The sequence below is a fragment of the Poecilia reticulata genome, linkage group LG7 (genome assembly GCF_000633615.1).
Source record: "Poecilia reticulata strain Guanapo linkage group LG7, Guppy_female_1.0+MT, whole genome shotgun sequence".
Taxonomy (NCBI): Eukaryota; Metazoa; Chordata; class Actinopteri; order Cyprinodontiformes; family Poeciliidae; genus Poecilia; species Poecilia reticulata.
Window position 1 is genome coordinate 21,335,059 of NC_024337.1, and position 16,380 is coordinate 21,351,438.

General features: G+C 39.2%; 3 protein-coding genes across 9 annotated transcripts in view; 1 reads left to right on the plus strand and 2 right to left on the minus strand.

Annotated features, from left to right (window-relative positions):
* LOC103467581 (cat eye syndrome critical region protein 5-like) overlaps window positions 1-2,806 on the plus strand; it is a 6,470-nt gene extending 3,664 nt beyond the window's left edge. Inside the window, exon 8 of the mRNA XM_017305568.1 lies at window positions 1,657-2,806. Within this exon, the coding sequence (XP_017161057.1) occupies window positions 1,657-2,056 (400 nt within the window). The 3' untranslated portion in view covers window positions 2,057-2,806. The remainder of the gene's footprint in view (window positions 1-1,656) is intronic.
* A 1,580-nt stretch (window positions 2,807-4,386) lies between these two features.
* On the minus strand, window positions 4,387-8,799 carry gp9 (glycoprotein IX platelet). Its single transcript, XM_008414102.2, has 2 exons — window positions 7,843-8,799; window positions 4,387-5,332 (listed from the first exon to the last, which is right to left on the minus strand). Exon 2 carries the CDS (start codon window positions 5,329-5,331, stop codon window positions 4,606-4,608), a length of 726 nt encoding a protein of 241 aa, XP_008412324.1. The 5' UTR covers window position 5,332; window positions 7,843-8,799; the 3' UTR covers window positions 4,387-4,605.
* A 278-nt stretch (window positions 8,800-9,077) lies between these two features.
* The window catches only part of iqsec1a (IQ motif and Sec7 domain ArfGEF 1a), a 128,555-nt gene continuing 121,252 nt past the window's right edge, over window positions 9,078-16,380 (minus strand). For 5 of the 7 annotated variants that reach the window (XM_008414093.2, XM_008414095.2, XM_008414096.2 and 2 more), the window contains 2 exons: window positions 15,655-15,704; window positions 9,078-12,655 (listed from right to left, as the gene is read on the minus strand). In XM_008414093.2, the coding sequence (XP_008412315.1) occupies window positions 12,137-12,655; window positions 15,655-15,704 (569 nt within the window). In that variant the 3' untranslated portion in view covers window positions 9,078-12,136. Of the gene's footprint in view, window positions 12,656-15,175; window positions 15,238-15,654; window positions 15,705-16,380 lie in introns of all 7 variants that reach the window. The other 2 variants (XM_008414098.2, XM_008414099.2) reach the window with 2 other exon arrangements.

The following is a 16,380-nucleotide window of genomic DNA, read 5'->3' on the forward strand; positions in this document are numbered from 1 at the left end:
ATACTTCATCATAAACAATAAACTTTAATTTCCAACAAGCATTTATTTCTGGAACTGGAAGACATCTTAAATGTATGAAATAAGTTAACAAACAATTGAAATGACAAATACAATTAATACTGAAGTCTCCGTAAACAAAATTGCCCTTCACAAAAGGGGAGAGTTGCGACAACAGCATCAGACTCAAACCTTTCGTCATCCAGTGAGGAGGAAAGTGAGAGACAAGAAAAACAAACAATTCCTGCAAATGGAAATGATTGAGCTTGTTTTAATTTATCATGCGATTAAATTATTTATTGCAACAGTCTTAACTACATCATTTAATTTCATTTGGACTTTATTAGTTAGACCTGCACAAAGTAATGCATATAATAACTTTATTGTATTCCCAATTTACTCATATGCATAATTCTAAATATTTTCAACTAGTTCAACCAATCGGCTCTAGAGGTTGCCTAAATGGCAAATAAAGTTCACCTTTGTGTAACTTAATCAAATTAGAAATATATGTGTTCTGTCAAGGACACATGAACTAAGCCCGTATAAGTAACTACAAGTAGTTACTTGTATAAGTAACTACAAGTAGTTACTTGTATAAGTAACTACAAGTAGTTACTTAAACGGGTTGTGAGAGAACATTAGTGAACACACAGCATTGTGAAGAGCAAAGAACACAGCAGATAAGTGAGGGAAATATTGTGGATAAGTTTAAAGAAGGATTAAGTTATGAAATAATGCCCCAACCTTTGAACATCTGGTCAAGTGTTGCTTAATCTGTCTTCCAAAAATAATAATAGGGTATGGGACACCTGCAAATCTACCTAAACATGGGCACCTTCACTGATATGCAAGAACTCTTTACTCTTAATTCTATAGAGTTGCCAAAAGAAAGTCATTAAAAGTCCAGTTTGCCACAAGTGATAAAGGAGACAGAGTGAATGAATGGAAGAAGGAGCTCTAGTCAAATCAGACCAAAACTGAACCTTTTAGTCCGAGAGAAGTGGAAACCTAACACTGTACATCAGCCTGACCACAAAAGTGGTTCCACCAACATGAAATACTGAAATATGTATTAGAATGAGCTAATGTTTGAATTGCTGCTGCAGTCGAGCTGGTGGAGACATACTTCTGCAGTGTAAGTAGGGTCCGCAAAGTGTTGGCTCACAGGCGCTAAATACAAATAAATGCCACAACATTCTTATGGATGTATGATTCCGTGTCCTTCCTCTATCACGTTCATATGCTTACACACACACACACACACACACACACACACACACACACACACACACACACACACGCACACGCACACGCACACACACACACACACATTGCTGCATGCTTACATAACCATAAAATATAAGGCTGGCGACAGTCACATATATATATATAAAGCTGATAAAGACAGGTCAGCACCTGTCTTTATCAGCTGTGGATCTATCATATAAAATCCCAATAAAACACACTGAATTTGGGGCTGTAACAAGGCAAAAGGTAAAAAAAAAACATTCAGAGGGTATCAATACATCTGCAAGGTAGTATGATTCTGTAACTCTTCCCTATTTTTCATCACTTTCATAGTTAAACAGACCAATAGAAGACAAACCTGTTGTGGCATTTTTATTTATTTTAATTTCCCTCCTTTTCCATTTCCAGTGATAACCTCATGACTGATATATACGGAGCCAACATGTACAATCGCTTCCTGGAGGAGAGAGCCGCCATTAAGAACCCCAAAGCTGTTGCCCAGGTGGTGGCTGCCACCGGATCCAGCACCGCCATGCCCGGGGGGGAGGAGGAGTTCGACAGCATGTGGGAAAGTGAGCTCGCTCTGCCCTCTGCCACCTCCTGTAAGTCCGTCCTAGTTTGCACGGGGGTCTACAATCCCAACGGAGAGGTGCCGTCCGACGCCAGCCGCTGCATCAAAGAGACCGTGTTCCACGGTCACCGGGACTTCAGGTTTGACCCCGCGCTGGTGGAGCCAAACTACATTGTGCAGGACGTGGCGGAAGCTGTGGACCTCATCTTCCAGCAGGAAAAGTTTGTGCCTCGTTAGTGATTCGAGTCCCGAAAGGTTCTGTGTACCACACATGCACACGTGTGGTACAGCATTAAGCTGGGAAACGCACCACTTAATGCAAGGAGCTGTTGGAAGGGCATCACTGTGGACTGACAGACAGGGCATTAACATAGTATAGATCATCTTCTAACATTCAACATGAAGACAGATTTAAGAGAATATGAATCATTTAACTGTGACCGCCATTTGGTTTCGGTATCGTCTTTAACAGTGTGTTTTTCGTAAGGAAACGTGTTATAGCTGCCTTATTTGACCATGGTTAGTTTTTAGATGATCAGCTGATCTAGAGTTCAAGATTTTACCAGTGTTTTAGGAGAGTGTATTACAAGAACATGTGACTTTCATTAATCCCCTTTTAGACCTATGTTTACTCATTTTACCCTTAAAGATCTATGCATGAACACAAGAGGAATAGATTTACTGTAAGTCCAGCTGTTTGATGTGCAATATTGTTCCTTCAGTTGTATTGTCTATCTACATTTTGTCTTGCTATGAGAGCCATAACCAATATTTGCACAGATTTTTGACTTTTGTTAAAAGTTGCTGTTTTCCTGCCATAACGTGTGTTGTTTAGTGTCCATCTTCTGTTTTGTGCTCTCAGATTTTTATTCCAGAGACAAAAGCTAACAGCACTTCAATTAAGTCACACGTAAAGCCTTTACCAACTCATTTTTGCTGTAATTACCTTACCTTGGAAAAGAATATAAAGAATAATTGCAAAGTGAACTTAATGTGTGTTTTTCTCTGACACATTATTAGCAAATTCTTAAAAAGACCAAACAAACATGTTCTTTTGATTACGTTAAAAGTAATAACGAAGCAACTTTTTTTAATTTCAACTCTGTATTACAGCATTAAAATCAGATTAACTGTATTTGTTTTTGACTTGTGGTTACAATAGAAGGGAAACAGTGGCTGGTCAATCAATATATACATTTTAGGCAATTGTTTAGAGCAATTTTAAAGCACAATCAAGTAACTATGCCAACTTCAGTTTTTATAAAAATGCTGTATATCAAATATAACTTAAAAAATTTTGACTTCACAATTTGATGTCTTGAAATTGGGCCTGTCTCTTTAAGAAGAGCCCAAAGGATATCTAAAACATGCATAAAAGGGTCAAAGCATCACACCAAGTATGTTTTTGATGAGGGAATAACGTCATAACATGATGTAAAGCTAAAAAAAAGTTGTTTTTACATAATACCCAGCCCAATTAACAATTACAGTTCTTTGACATGTTAATGTTGTACCGAAATGTTTTTTTTTTGTACTTAGTCATTCCAAAATCTTTAGTTTCAGCTCATGCTGTGTTATGTAATAAATACTGACCACTAAGAGGAACAGATTTTGCAAGCTGTGACAACCAAGGTAGTAGTGTGAGAAACCAACATAATTATTTGACTGACTTAGGCTTAAATCCAGTTTAAGTCCATGCACACACAGAGATGAAACAACAGTTGCAGAAAACAAGAAACAATGGTTGGTGTTTCCTTTGATGAATTGTCTCTCACTTGGTGCTCCACTGATTTACGTTAATGTTTACCAGTCAATTTAGCTTATATGAGCTAAGCCAAATCAGTCCATCCAATGAAGAAAACTATGTCCAGGCACAGGCTAGTAGGCTGTATTGACCTTCCCTTTTGCCTTACAAAACAAATATTTTTGATGTGGAAGGGGGAAAAACAGATTTTTTTAAATAAATAAAACTCTAATAAGTGTAACAAACATCAGTATTTAACCTTTTTACTCTTTTACTCCTAAATAAAATCTACTTTATTGCCTTCAGAAGTTACTGAAATAGTAAAGTGTCTCTATTTGAGTGCAGTTTAACCTCAGTATAATTGCATCTGCTTAGTGAAGGTCTCAGAGGTTTGTTAGAGAACATCAGTGAACATACAGCATAATGGAGCTCAAGGAACAATACAGACATTATAAGCTTTGAATTGATTGGAGCATTATTGAATCTATCTGGAAATAGGTGTTATGTGGTGGGACCTATCTAGATACTTGGGTTGATAGACCCAACAAAGAGAATGTTATTTAAAGAAGTAAAGAGGTTTTGGGTAATGCTGGAGGAGACTCTGAGAACAGGGCAGTTAATAATCATGCTCTACCCAAATCAGGTTTTTGTGGAAGAGTGGTAAGAAAAAAGCCATTGTTCAATGAAAACTTTAAGAGCTATAAGGGGAAAGGAAAACATGAGATAATAATAAATTGTGAAAAATAGTAAGTACCCCTACATCAGTATTGATAGCAGAAGGCAAATTGCAATTTATTGTAAGAAACTGAAGGAAAATTCAAAAGAAAGTTTTCACATTTATTTAAGCAAAATTTGTTTGGATCGTAAAATGTAAAAACAAATGAAATAAAACTCACAGAGGTGAAGTTTCTGATAAATGGGCTGGTGCGGTTTAGAACGGAAACAAATCATAAAACACCCATGTAGCGTCTTTGCAAACCCTCAGAGCCTCACTTCCCACTATACGTACTTGTAGTTCTGCTAAAGTATGAATAAAAGTCTGTTAAGTGGCCTTTATCTTTATATTGTGCTTCTTGTGTAATGTTTCTAGCACTTGTTGGAGTAAGTCCATGTTAGAATCAGAGTCGGCGTTCAGCCCTGACAGTTCTGTGTGCAGCCTCCTCCTGTGTTTGGGTTTCAGTGAGCGCAGAGAGTCCGCCTCAAATCCTGAATGTCGCTCTTCCACATATATGGTGAAAGTAGATTTTCTGGCAAGTATTAAGCTCCACAAAAGCAGAATTATAATGCAGCACAGCATCACCGATGCGATGGTGTTGTAAGAGACATAAACACAGCCTGAGGTGCTTATTTGATGTACGAGTGGAAAGGTGCAGTAGGAGAAGTATGTATCACTTAGGTCAGTGATAACTTTCTGAGCTACAGAGCCTGGACTGGAACATAAAGGCTCCTCTGAGACAACAGCCCTGTTCTTCAGCAGCCAGTACCTCAGGTACTGGATGCTACAGTCACAGCGGAACGGGTTCGGAGACATGGACACCTTTCTAAGGTTAGCCAACTGGTCAAACTTTCCCGGTGGCACTGAGGTGAGCTGGTTGTCTTGCACAAACAGTTCTGTGGTCTCTGAAGGAAGATGAGGCAGCTCCATGAGGTCTAAAGAGCTGCAGTTGACTCTCAACCCAGATGGCTGGAGCTCTGAAAACACACAGGACTGGGCAGTTGATGAGGCCAGGAGAAGATAAACAGCTAAGGTCACACTGTGGAGCAGCATCCTGTAGGAACAAGTAATGCAAGTAATAAAAGGTTTTGTACAGTTCAGCTCACAAGGTGCATTTATGGTCAGAGGTTTACATACACATCTTGAGCATGAGTAAAATTTTTAATTTGGGCATTTAACATATGTCAAAAAAATCTTTAGAGACAAAACTATACCCACATATTATGTACATATACTGCGGTTAATATTTAGTGTAATGTCCCTTAAGATTTATAGATAAGCATATTTTTTGTAGCCATCAGCAAGATCTGCATATAATTCTGGCTGGATATTTGACCATTGTTCAGGTCAGAACTAGTCGAACTTGTTTACACCAGCTGGTTTCCCGACACAAACCTTTAAATAATTTTTTAAAAATATATCAGGTCAGAGTGGCACTCCATCTCCAACTTTGAACTCTCTTCTGTCACTTTGGTTTAATTCATCATATTTATGTTGCACCAAATTGCAAGAGATATCAACTAAGGGCACTTAGAAAGGCTCAGTTTACAGCATTAAATTAGCTCCACATTTAGTTCAGGTAACTGCAATGTATAATTATAACTATCCAGTCCAAACATACAGTCAAATTTGTGTCCAATTGCATACAGTGCAGGTCAAGGCAAATAATAAAACCACACACTCAAAGGTAGTAGATACAGTCTGTGTTATCTGAAGAAACACAGAACCTAAAGTAAACACAAAAGCGCTAGTCCAGGAGGACTTTCTATGTTAAAGAAAGGTTCATTGTAGCTATGGCTCTGTTAGTGGCTTCATGTACTCAATAAAAAGTTAAACAAAAACCTGAAGAATTATCTATGGGATGGGAAATGAAGAGGATAACATTGATGAATGATTTGGTCCAGAAAACTGACATAGTTAAAGATGGGATCTTTGGGTTATTAAAAAAATACTTCTGAAGTTTGTTTTTAGGTCCTTGTGCCATTGTGTCACAGTTCACTCAAACTGACTCAAACTGTTACACTCCAATGAAGTAACATGTATGACAATTTAAAAATAAAGAAAACAATCAGTTCAAATTCAATAATAAAAAAAACTTTATTGATCCCAAAGGGAAATTAAATAAAAGGGAAATTAAATTTAATTCAAAACCAAGGAAATCGAAAACAAGAACCACTACAGGTTCAAGTCCATCATAAACCAAAAGATGCTTCAGTACCAGAACTACGGTCTGCAGTGAAGAATGTGCAACATTTATAGGATTAAGACAGAGCTGACCAGGGAGGAAGCACCTGTTCCAAAAATGACCTCTTCCTGCAAGATTGCAATCTATTGCCCACATTGTAAAGCCAGATGTTTTCTAAATATGTAGTGGGGTGATACAAAGATTGAACTATTTGGAGGAATCAAAATGACTTTTTATGGCCTAAAAAAATGCACCATGATGAGCCGATTTGACTGTATGGGTTCACTGACTGTACAACCAACCCAGGTTTTCTTAATTCTGAGGGATCGATGATCGGCCCTTACTGCATGTGAAATCAATCTCATCCACTAATCCTATCTACCTTCACAAAAATTCTGAAAACCAGCCACTGTTCCCTTTTGCTCTGCTGTGAAAGAGGACTGACTGACAGACCTGGCCACCAGGTCATATGCAAACTTTTCATTTATGTTTTATATATAAAAGCACTACCTTGTGAAGCAAAAACTGTTTTGTGTAATTTTATGAATATTGTTAAACATTTTTTTCAGTTAAAGAAGATTGGAATATTGAAGGCATATTGTGATCTTATAACACCTTAGTGTATCAGTTATAAAAACTCATTATTGATCAAAAATCAAAGTTGGCAGGTGAGGCTTTTTAAAGATTGGTGATTGGTCAGAAAACTTCAAAATAGGTGCAGAAGAGAACGAAACAATATAACATGAGGATTAACACCCACTTCTGTCACCGCACCTCAAACGAAGTGAAAGTAAAAAGGTTCCCAAGACTTTGTGTTCCAAAATGGCAATCATCCCAAACCTGCATCCAAACTGGTTATCAGGACAGATGAAATGTCCCTGGTCTAAAATGTAGTAATACAACAACTTATGGGTGATGCTTTAAAGTGAGATCAACTTGTATGCTGGAACACCATCCACTTCTAATTGACTTTACCAATTGCAAAGTAATACAGGTTACATATTCAGCCAGAATTATGAATTTTGCCAGAATCTTTTCGATAACTACAATTTATGTTTCTCTGCAACTCTGCAACAAATGTCAGTGGAGTGTATGCATAATTTTGACCCTGTGTGGAAACAATGCATTCCTTTTGTGTTTTTTATTATCATATTTCAACTCCCGTACCACCTCAAAAATGATTCAGATGCAAAATGGAAATTCTAAAATTTGCATGAAATTCATGCAGTTGACGAGTTTATTTAAACTTTTTGATTGACACTGTCAAGACCAAAAAGAGCTAGGCCTATAACATTAAATACATATCACTAAACACAAGTGGGCAAAAACATTTAACAGTAGTTTGACTTAAAAACCCCAAAACAGAACAACAAACAAACCTTTCTGTGTCAGGCCAATCTCAAGATTTCTTCTGCTGATGTCAGTCATCCTTATGAACTGTCTGCTGTTGTCCAGTTTGAGCATTAGGAAGATCTTCTGAAACTTTTCCCCCTCCTAACTGATGCGTAGTGAGCACAGAGATATAAAACCTCAAATTGAACGGCGTCAGGGTGAGGAGTGCACCAATAGCACCGCACAGTTATAGTTCACATGACATGAAGGAAGTCCGTCTGCTTTGAGGTGATAAGAGTTATCTATGAATGTGTTAGCTGAGGCTTTCCAAACAACCATGCAGTGAATGGTTGTTTGGAAACCATGGTTACAATGTATTGTAATCATTCACTGCATGGCTCGAGACTGGGGATAATGGAAAAGTACAAATGGAAGCCTTGTGATATATTACATTGCTGATTTTATGTGCTAAAACCTGCATCTGAGCTTAAAGATACGCTTCAGTTATGTAGTTTGGAAAAGATTATACGCTTCCACCAAAGAAATTTTGCAGTCATATTTCTGACCTATAGGTGGTGTAACAGTGCAGGGTCCCATTTTTTCCTAATTTAAATTTAACAGATGCCCTCTAGTGGAAATATAGAAAGTGATGTTTTAATGCTCCCGTTGTGGAAATTAAAACAAAGTTCCTGAATCTTTTCTATACCAGATCAAAACTCTAGCAAAAATGGAAATTAAATGAAATGCGATTAGTCTTATGATGAAAATCGTCTAATGTCATTAACATTTGAGTACCAATCCACTGAACATCTCGCTTTGGCTGAGGGGATTTGAATTTTTTAACCTGATTGTGCCCCTTCTCTTTTAAACATTTTTACCAGGGATATACCCGTTATATTGCATGCAGAATTGGTGTCTTTTTTTTGTTGCTAGATTTTAAATTTAATCTTTAAAGAACAATGTCAGGACAGGATACGAAAAGCAAAGATTTATATCTTGCTTTATTACTGTACATAAATAAGAGACATATTATATATATATATATATATTTTTATCTGTCATTATTCTGGCATTTAGCAAAAAGAAATAATTTGGATGATTCTGACTGAAAACTGGAAAAGTGAAATCAAATATCATCTTCAGATGTTTTTACTTTTACCATTTGTGTAAATATCTGTTTCCCCAACTCATTTTTCTCTGCTTTACAGCAAGCTACCACAACGAAGTCCATTAATTTCCACCCTGAATGGCAAAATTTACCAACGGAGAAACACAGCCAATGTACCATAAGTCATATATTTGTTTATTTTGCGTTCTCAACATTGTCACAGTTGAAGTTTTACAATAACTGGGGTCTTACTGACTCACTATTCACTGTACAAACAGAATGCACATTTAAATGAGGCCATTCCTGTCGTTTCCTTTCTTCAAAACATGTCATTCGTCAGATCGAACAGCTCGCAGCCGGTTGTGTGTACATTTGTTTGTGTGCGTGCGTGTGTGTGTGTGAAACTGTGTTTGTGTGTATTTGCATGTATGAAAGGAAAACTGCATGTAATTGATGGCAGCACACTTCCTATAACAGTCTGGTTTTGATTTCCACAGCAAATCTCAGTTCACAACTGCTGGAGGAAGAGAGAGTCGATCGGTTCAACCAGCACTGCTCCCGTCCGTTCAGGAGGCGACATGTACATCCTGATCTCAACTGCAGATGTCAGAGTAGAGCACTGGAAATATAGACATTATGTACATCTCCTTTTACCCCAGTTTTGGTCCCTTTACAGTCTTCACAAAGCTGAACTCTCTAATCAAGCAGTTCATCAGCTTGCACAACAGATTCCTCTATTTACACAATGAAAGCCCTCAGCGACGAAGTGCAACGTTTACTCTTTTTCTTCTTCTTCTTCCATGTTTGTAATTTACAAAATGGCTTTGTAGATGAAATGCATGCTGAGCTTCAATAACTACCAGGCAAAAAACATGGAACGACAAGGACACGACACCATCGTAAAGTTCCAACTTATTCAGAAATAAAAAATAAAAAAAAAAGAAGAAAAGAAGTCCAACATGTTATAGGCTGATCTCTTCCCCATCAGCTCACAGTGAATAGGACGCATGATGCATCAGATCCATGCAGTGCATTGTTGGGGTACTTTTGAAAGAAAAAACAAGAACAAACAAACAAAAAAAACCTCAAACATTTAAAGCACGACAACACACCAAAATAAACAGTTGCATCAGTTTCACACCATTTCCAAAAATTTCAGAATTATAGCAAAGATATGAAATTATCAGAAAAGACACATTCAGCGTATCATTAATGTCCCGCGTGTGATATGTCTGTCGTCCAAAGGAAAAAAAACAAAAAACAAGATAATGTGTGAGCCCGACTTCTGTGGATTTATTCATGAATATTAAAATACATTTTATAACCTGAATATTGGGACAAACAGCTTACTGTCACTAATTTACACACTAGAATAGACTCTTATTTGTAGAATATAGAAAGATAATCTTTACATATACCCAGTTCTTCTGTTTAGCTTGCATTTGTGTAGGTTATAACTGCAATTCCTGAAAAAAATTGAACTGTCCTTTTATATGTGCTTGTCCAGCGAAATATTTCTGTTTCCTTTTTATTAAAATATATACACACATTCTTCTCTCCACTCTGAAGTGTCTAGGTACTTTTATGTCTTTTTAAAAGAACTAAGTTTTTTTTTTTTTTCACCTGAATCTCATCCTGGACAACAAGACGACAGACTTTCACTCTCAAGTACAAGCCTGCATGATTGCACTTAAACTTACCATGGTAACACTGATTTGTTATACAATGTGCAGAGGATAGCCTCACATCAAAAACATTACATGCAAAACAAATAAAAACCTTACAAGACATTCCACTGAGCTCCAAGTCTGTACCCCTCCTAAGACCACGAGGATAGGCGGACAATTTACAGAGAGAAAACGACGCAGACAGGGGGTCAAAGAGAAAATAAATAAATAATAATGACGCAAAATGACAAACGCTCAAACAGGAGGGGAGACCTTGCTTGCTCTTGATGTACAAAATCAGTACAAAGATATTGCACATTTAATAGAAAAAAAAACAAAAAAAAGAAATCCACCAAAATCGAGTTGGCGAATGAAAATAATAATCTGAACAAGGCAAAAACGAAGATTTCAGGATATATTCTCAGCTGATTTCGAAAGCAAAGAAAACAGCTGCAGCATATCGACTTTATTTCAGACTATTTGTAACAGAAACAGAAATTTAACCTTTTAAAAATAGAGTTTTGCACTAAATTCTTCATTCTGAGCTTTATTTTATTTTATTTTATTTTTTTAGGGGAAACGTCTCCTTCAGGAATTCAACTCTGCTCAAACTGTGTTTTTCGATGTCAAATATGCAGCAGCTGCCATCTATAGGCTTTGTTTTGGGTGTTTATTTTATTTTATTTTTTTTTTTATTCACCAGAAAGGCAAAAATGCTTTAAAACAGATCATAGGCCTTGACCGGACCAGGTCCGGGCAGAATGGGAGTTTGCTCCATTATCAGATCTACAACCCGTCACTTGAGTCAGCTTAATACTGATAGACGCCATTTTTGCTGATAATAATTGTAAGTATAATCTTACAAATTACTTTACACACAATATACTGTACATGAAGTCTCGACTAAATAGATTATGCGTTAATAATTGGCACATTTATTTAATGAGAGCTAAGACACAAAACGTATAGCTGTCGTGTACAGTAAATACAGCACTAGAACTACTATGAGTTGTTTAGCTGTCCGTTGACAGTGTGAAATGCTTATATCTATGTTTTTTTTTTTTGTATTATATATGAGCTCTAGAGGAGGTGACAACAAATAGCATTCACATGATGGCAGGATTTGCAAAAACCAAAGACTCAACAGCTGAAATTCTGAAATTGTGAAAAAAAACCCAGTCAAACATGTTCTCATCGTAGGGCTTCCTTCCTCCTGATTATGTAATGGTAGGAGCAGTAAATGTGGGGATAAAGCAGCAGGTTGGAGCTTGTGGAAATTAAAGAGCATCTTCCTGTGCAGACCACCCGAACCCTCCAAACGCAGAAGCCCCAAATCAGGCAAACTAGTGAAGGCCCCTATTGGAAGATTTGAATCCGTTTTCTATCCTGCATATCAGTTGGACCTGGAAGTGAAAGCGGTGTCTGGGTGTGACTGCTTCCCAGCACAGCAGCTGAAACACAGTGGACAGGCCGTAGAGTTATGCTGTCAGTCCCTTTGGTGTGAGCGATTGTCCTTCCTTCATAAAGTCTCCTCCTTTGTCTTCCCGTCTCTCCGCGTGAGGAGCATCACACTACGGTGCTGATGCCACTGTGTTTAGGTTTGTGCCCGCCGTGTGCTGGGCCCGCCTGCTGGCCGTGGTGGTGAGAGTGCTGGGCGTGATGCGGGTGCTGGCTGTAATGGCCGTGCTGCGAGTGGTGGTGCGCGTGCGAGGAGTAGGCCGGGTGCTGGTGGTATTGCGTGTGGGGAGGCGGGTGGTAGTGGTGGTGGTGGTGGTAAGGCGGGGGGTTCTGCGGGACCTGGCCGTACTGGGGGTGTGGGCCGTGTAGCTGCGCCTGCACCGTGTGCACCACCTGGGCCGTGTGGTGCAGGTTGGTCGGGTGCGGCTTGTGCGATATGAGGGTGGGGTGGCTGGGCGGCGGCAGAGGGGGCTGGCTCTGAGACGAGGGCTTCCCCCGCTTGCTGCCGAAGAGGGACCCGAGGATGGACGTTGATGCCGAGTTGGGGACGGAGGGATGGCCGCGGGAGGAGCCCTCACGTGCTGTTGTAGGTCTCCGACGTGTGTGCGGACTACTAATGATGGACCCCTGGAAGAGGAAAAAGTGAACAAATAAATAAACTAAAGCTGTGAAGCATTACTATGACTATAGTGCCCTGCTGTACTATTCAGATCCCTTGAACAGTTCTACCTTTTCACAGATTACAACCACAAACCAAAGGTATATTTGGGAAGCTGAAGGGAAATGATGGAGTGGTGTGGATATTCGGTCATTCTGAGTGAAAACTTTGAACCTCCTTTCAGCGCAACTACAGCTATAAGTCATTTGAGGTGCATCTCTACCAGCTTTGCTCATCCAGAGATTAATTGCCCACCCTTCTTTGTAGAACACCTTGAGATCAGTTAGATTAGTTTGCCGTAATCTATGAATATCTACCTTCAAGTCTTTTTTTTTTTTTAAACAATTGCTCAATTTGATGTAGCACTACACCAGGGGTCCTCAAAACCAGGCCTCAAGGGCCAGTGTCCTGCAACTTTTATATACGTCTCTGCTTCAACACACCTGAGTCAAATAATGATGTCATTAGTAAGACTCTGAAAACTTGACTGCATACCGAGCAGGTAATTCAACCATTTGATCCAGGTGAGTTGGACAAGGAATATCTAAAGGTTGTAGGTTAGCGGCCCTTAAGGACTGGATTTGAGGACCCCTGACTAGATCATATAAATATATGCTGACCTACACCAATTATGTGCAGTAAGTCCTGAAGGGCCAGAATCCTACATGTCTTAGTTCTGTCCATGGTTCAACACATCTGGATCAAATGACTGCTCATTACCAGGCCCTTGTAGGACATGACATGCTGAGGAGGTCTGACCACCAAGGGTAGATTAAAACATGCAGGAGGCTGGCAGTTGAGGACAGACTTTGGACAACCCTGACCTACAACATTTCATTGTGTGCCGTCTCAGTGTGTTTTTTGGAAAAGCTTTCCTGCATTTAACTCTAGCCATTTTCCCATTCCCACAGACTAGCTTCCCTGTCCCTGCCAAAGAAAAGCATGCTGCCTTTATTTTGTTCAACTGTAGGGGATGATCTGCAGTGTTGGTTTCCCATGTTGGCCAAGAAGTTCAGTTTTGTTATCGTTTGAACAAAGTAACTTCTCCCACATATTTGCTGTATCCCATACTTGGCCTGCAGCTAACGGTGATTCGGATGCCTCCTGAATTTCTGTCAACCTGACTTTCTGTAGTTCACTCTTCCTTTAAGACCAAATTTGTTCAGTTCAACGCTAATAGTTGTCAACAGATCATTCCACCTAAGTTGATTATCTCTGCAGCTCCTCCAGCGTTACAATGGGCTTGTTGGCTGCTTCTTTCAAGTTTGAATGTTCTCCTTACCCTCCCTATCTCAATAGCAGTTTGCAGTTGTGTCATAACCTTTCCATTTTTAAATTATAGAAGAGCAATCCAATACACATTCAAAGCTGCTTTAAACTTCAACAACTTTGTCTCCATCTGATTTGTTTTGTGGTCTTCATGACAATTTGTTCACTAATGTTCTTTAACAGACCTCCTCAGAGGGTAGTCGCTTTTAATGCAGAGATTAAATTACAAGCAGGTAAACTACTGGCAAACTACTTACTGGGTGAATTATTAAGGATTTAGGGGTACCAGGCAAAAAGGGGATACTTATCATTCCATACATTTCATATTTTAATCTAATGTTTTAAAAGATCATGTTTTGTCATATTTCATATTAAGCGCAACTTTGAGTCCGTCGTATGAAATCCAAAATGCTACAAAAAAGCAGGTGGTTGTAACACATGAAAATTCGAAAAAGTTCAAGGGGTATGAACACTTTTGCGAGGCTCTGAATGACTGTTTTCTTTTCTCAGATAAAGAAGTAGCAAAATGTTATATAGCATGCAAATGAAAAACTAAAAATGTCATGATAGGCAGCAGCAGGAATATTTCAGCTTTCATGACAAAAAGGGAACCCGTTTTCAGAGAAGCTCTGCTGTTAGACAAGTAAACATCTTGAAAAAGTAAATCTGTGATCATAAATACTTTGACAAGGATAAATATTCAAAAGAGAAGGAAGTTGGGAAAACTAGATTTCTGTTTTGTGCCAAACTCTCTAAAAAAAAAAAAAAAGAAGTCACACATGCAACTTGGCATTATTAATGAAAGCACAGTTTCCACATGCAGAGGGTGTGACAGGCAAACTTATCATTCACACATCAGCATTCAACTAGAAGTCAGATGGCAGAAGGAACTGAGCACTCGTGTGCAGACTTCACAACAGGGTTGGGCACTCTGCCTCCTGTTTTGGATCCAAAACTACTCCAGGGGTGCAAAAAAAGCAGTTTTTTATCCCTTTACCATGCTTTATATAAAACTGAACAAACAGCATTTGCACCATAATATTTCCAAGATTCTACACTTTGACTCATGAGTACATGGAATGAGTGCACAATGAATGGATGAAATCCACATCTTTCTAATGTGTGTGAAGCCCGTGGCTTATTATGAAGGCTACACTCCTCGCTGAACCTTAGAGCATCTAAGAAAAGTTGTGGATAAGAGGAAAAAATAAAAGACAGACCCAGACAGGGAGAGGGGCTGCAGGAAATGAAGAGTTTCCTAGTGTCTTTCAGAGCTACCACCCTGCCAAAGAGAAGAACCAAATGAAAACCGCTTGGATGTGACTGAATGAAAGACAGAGACAGGCGACAGGGAGAGGAGGGAGGGGGGGATCAGAGGAGGCATTAGTGGGAGTCATGCTTGTTTGAAGGTAGAGTGTACATTGGTCATATAACATGACCAAAACAGGAGATCTCTGGCTTCCAAAAAACCAACCAAAAGAAAAAAAAAAAAGAGGGGAGGCAAGCAACCCATGCATGCACACTAACTGAGGCAAGCAGGTTATAAAGGCATCCCATCAAGAAAAATAAATGATCCAAACAAATGGACTGGAGTCTATGAAGCAAAGGAAGTGTAAGACCAAAAAAATAAATGGAGTGTTTCACAGTGCACATCATCACAGAGAGAGAGGAGCTCGGATACCAGCTGCTTCCAACTTACTTCCATATTGCTGTCTAGTGATCCTGCACTGCTGCGACGCCCTCGCTTGCCTGCCCGAGACATGCAATACCAGAGATTAGAGATCGACAGCACTTCCTGGGTCGACTACAGACGTTCCGGCCGCCCAAAACCAAAAGAGGGTGTGGGTGGGTGGGGTGTGGGGCGGCGCAGTGGCTTGTGACGACGGTGAGTAAGATCCAAATACGAGAGATAGAGGGGGATGGAGAGAGGGGCGTTCAGGTCTGAGAGGGAGGTGGTGGGCAGGTGGAGCTTTGTTTTTTTTTACTTCCAAGTCAAATTAGAAATCAGTGAAGAAAAAAAATGTACGTAACTTTAGCCGGATTTCCCATTACGGTTTAGTCTAAATTTAGTTCGTATCGGGAGATCCTAACTCCCAGGGTTATTTCTAAATCCCGTCACAAGGTTCATTAGCGGAGCAAAATGTCAACAGATTTTCTCTTGAGTAAATTGAGACAACTCATTGTTAAGGTTGTCAGGCAGGGCAAAAATAAAAATCAAAAATAAATAAATAAAAGCCAGTCTCAGCGAGAGTCACAAAGCAGAAGACAGATCAGAAGCAAAACTGTGGCTGCTGCACATTCGATGTGTGGGCACATCCAGGTCTGAGGGTGGAGCTTTAGGGCCCACTCAGCCAGTGATATATGACCAATAATTACACATAAACAGGAAAATACCTGATGTGTATGGACAGTAAAATACATGTGG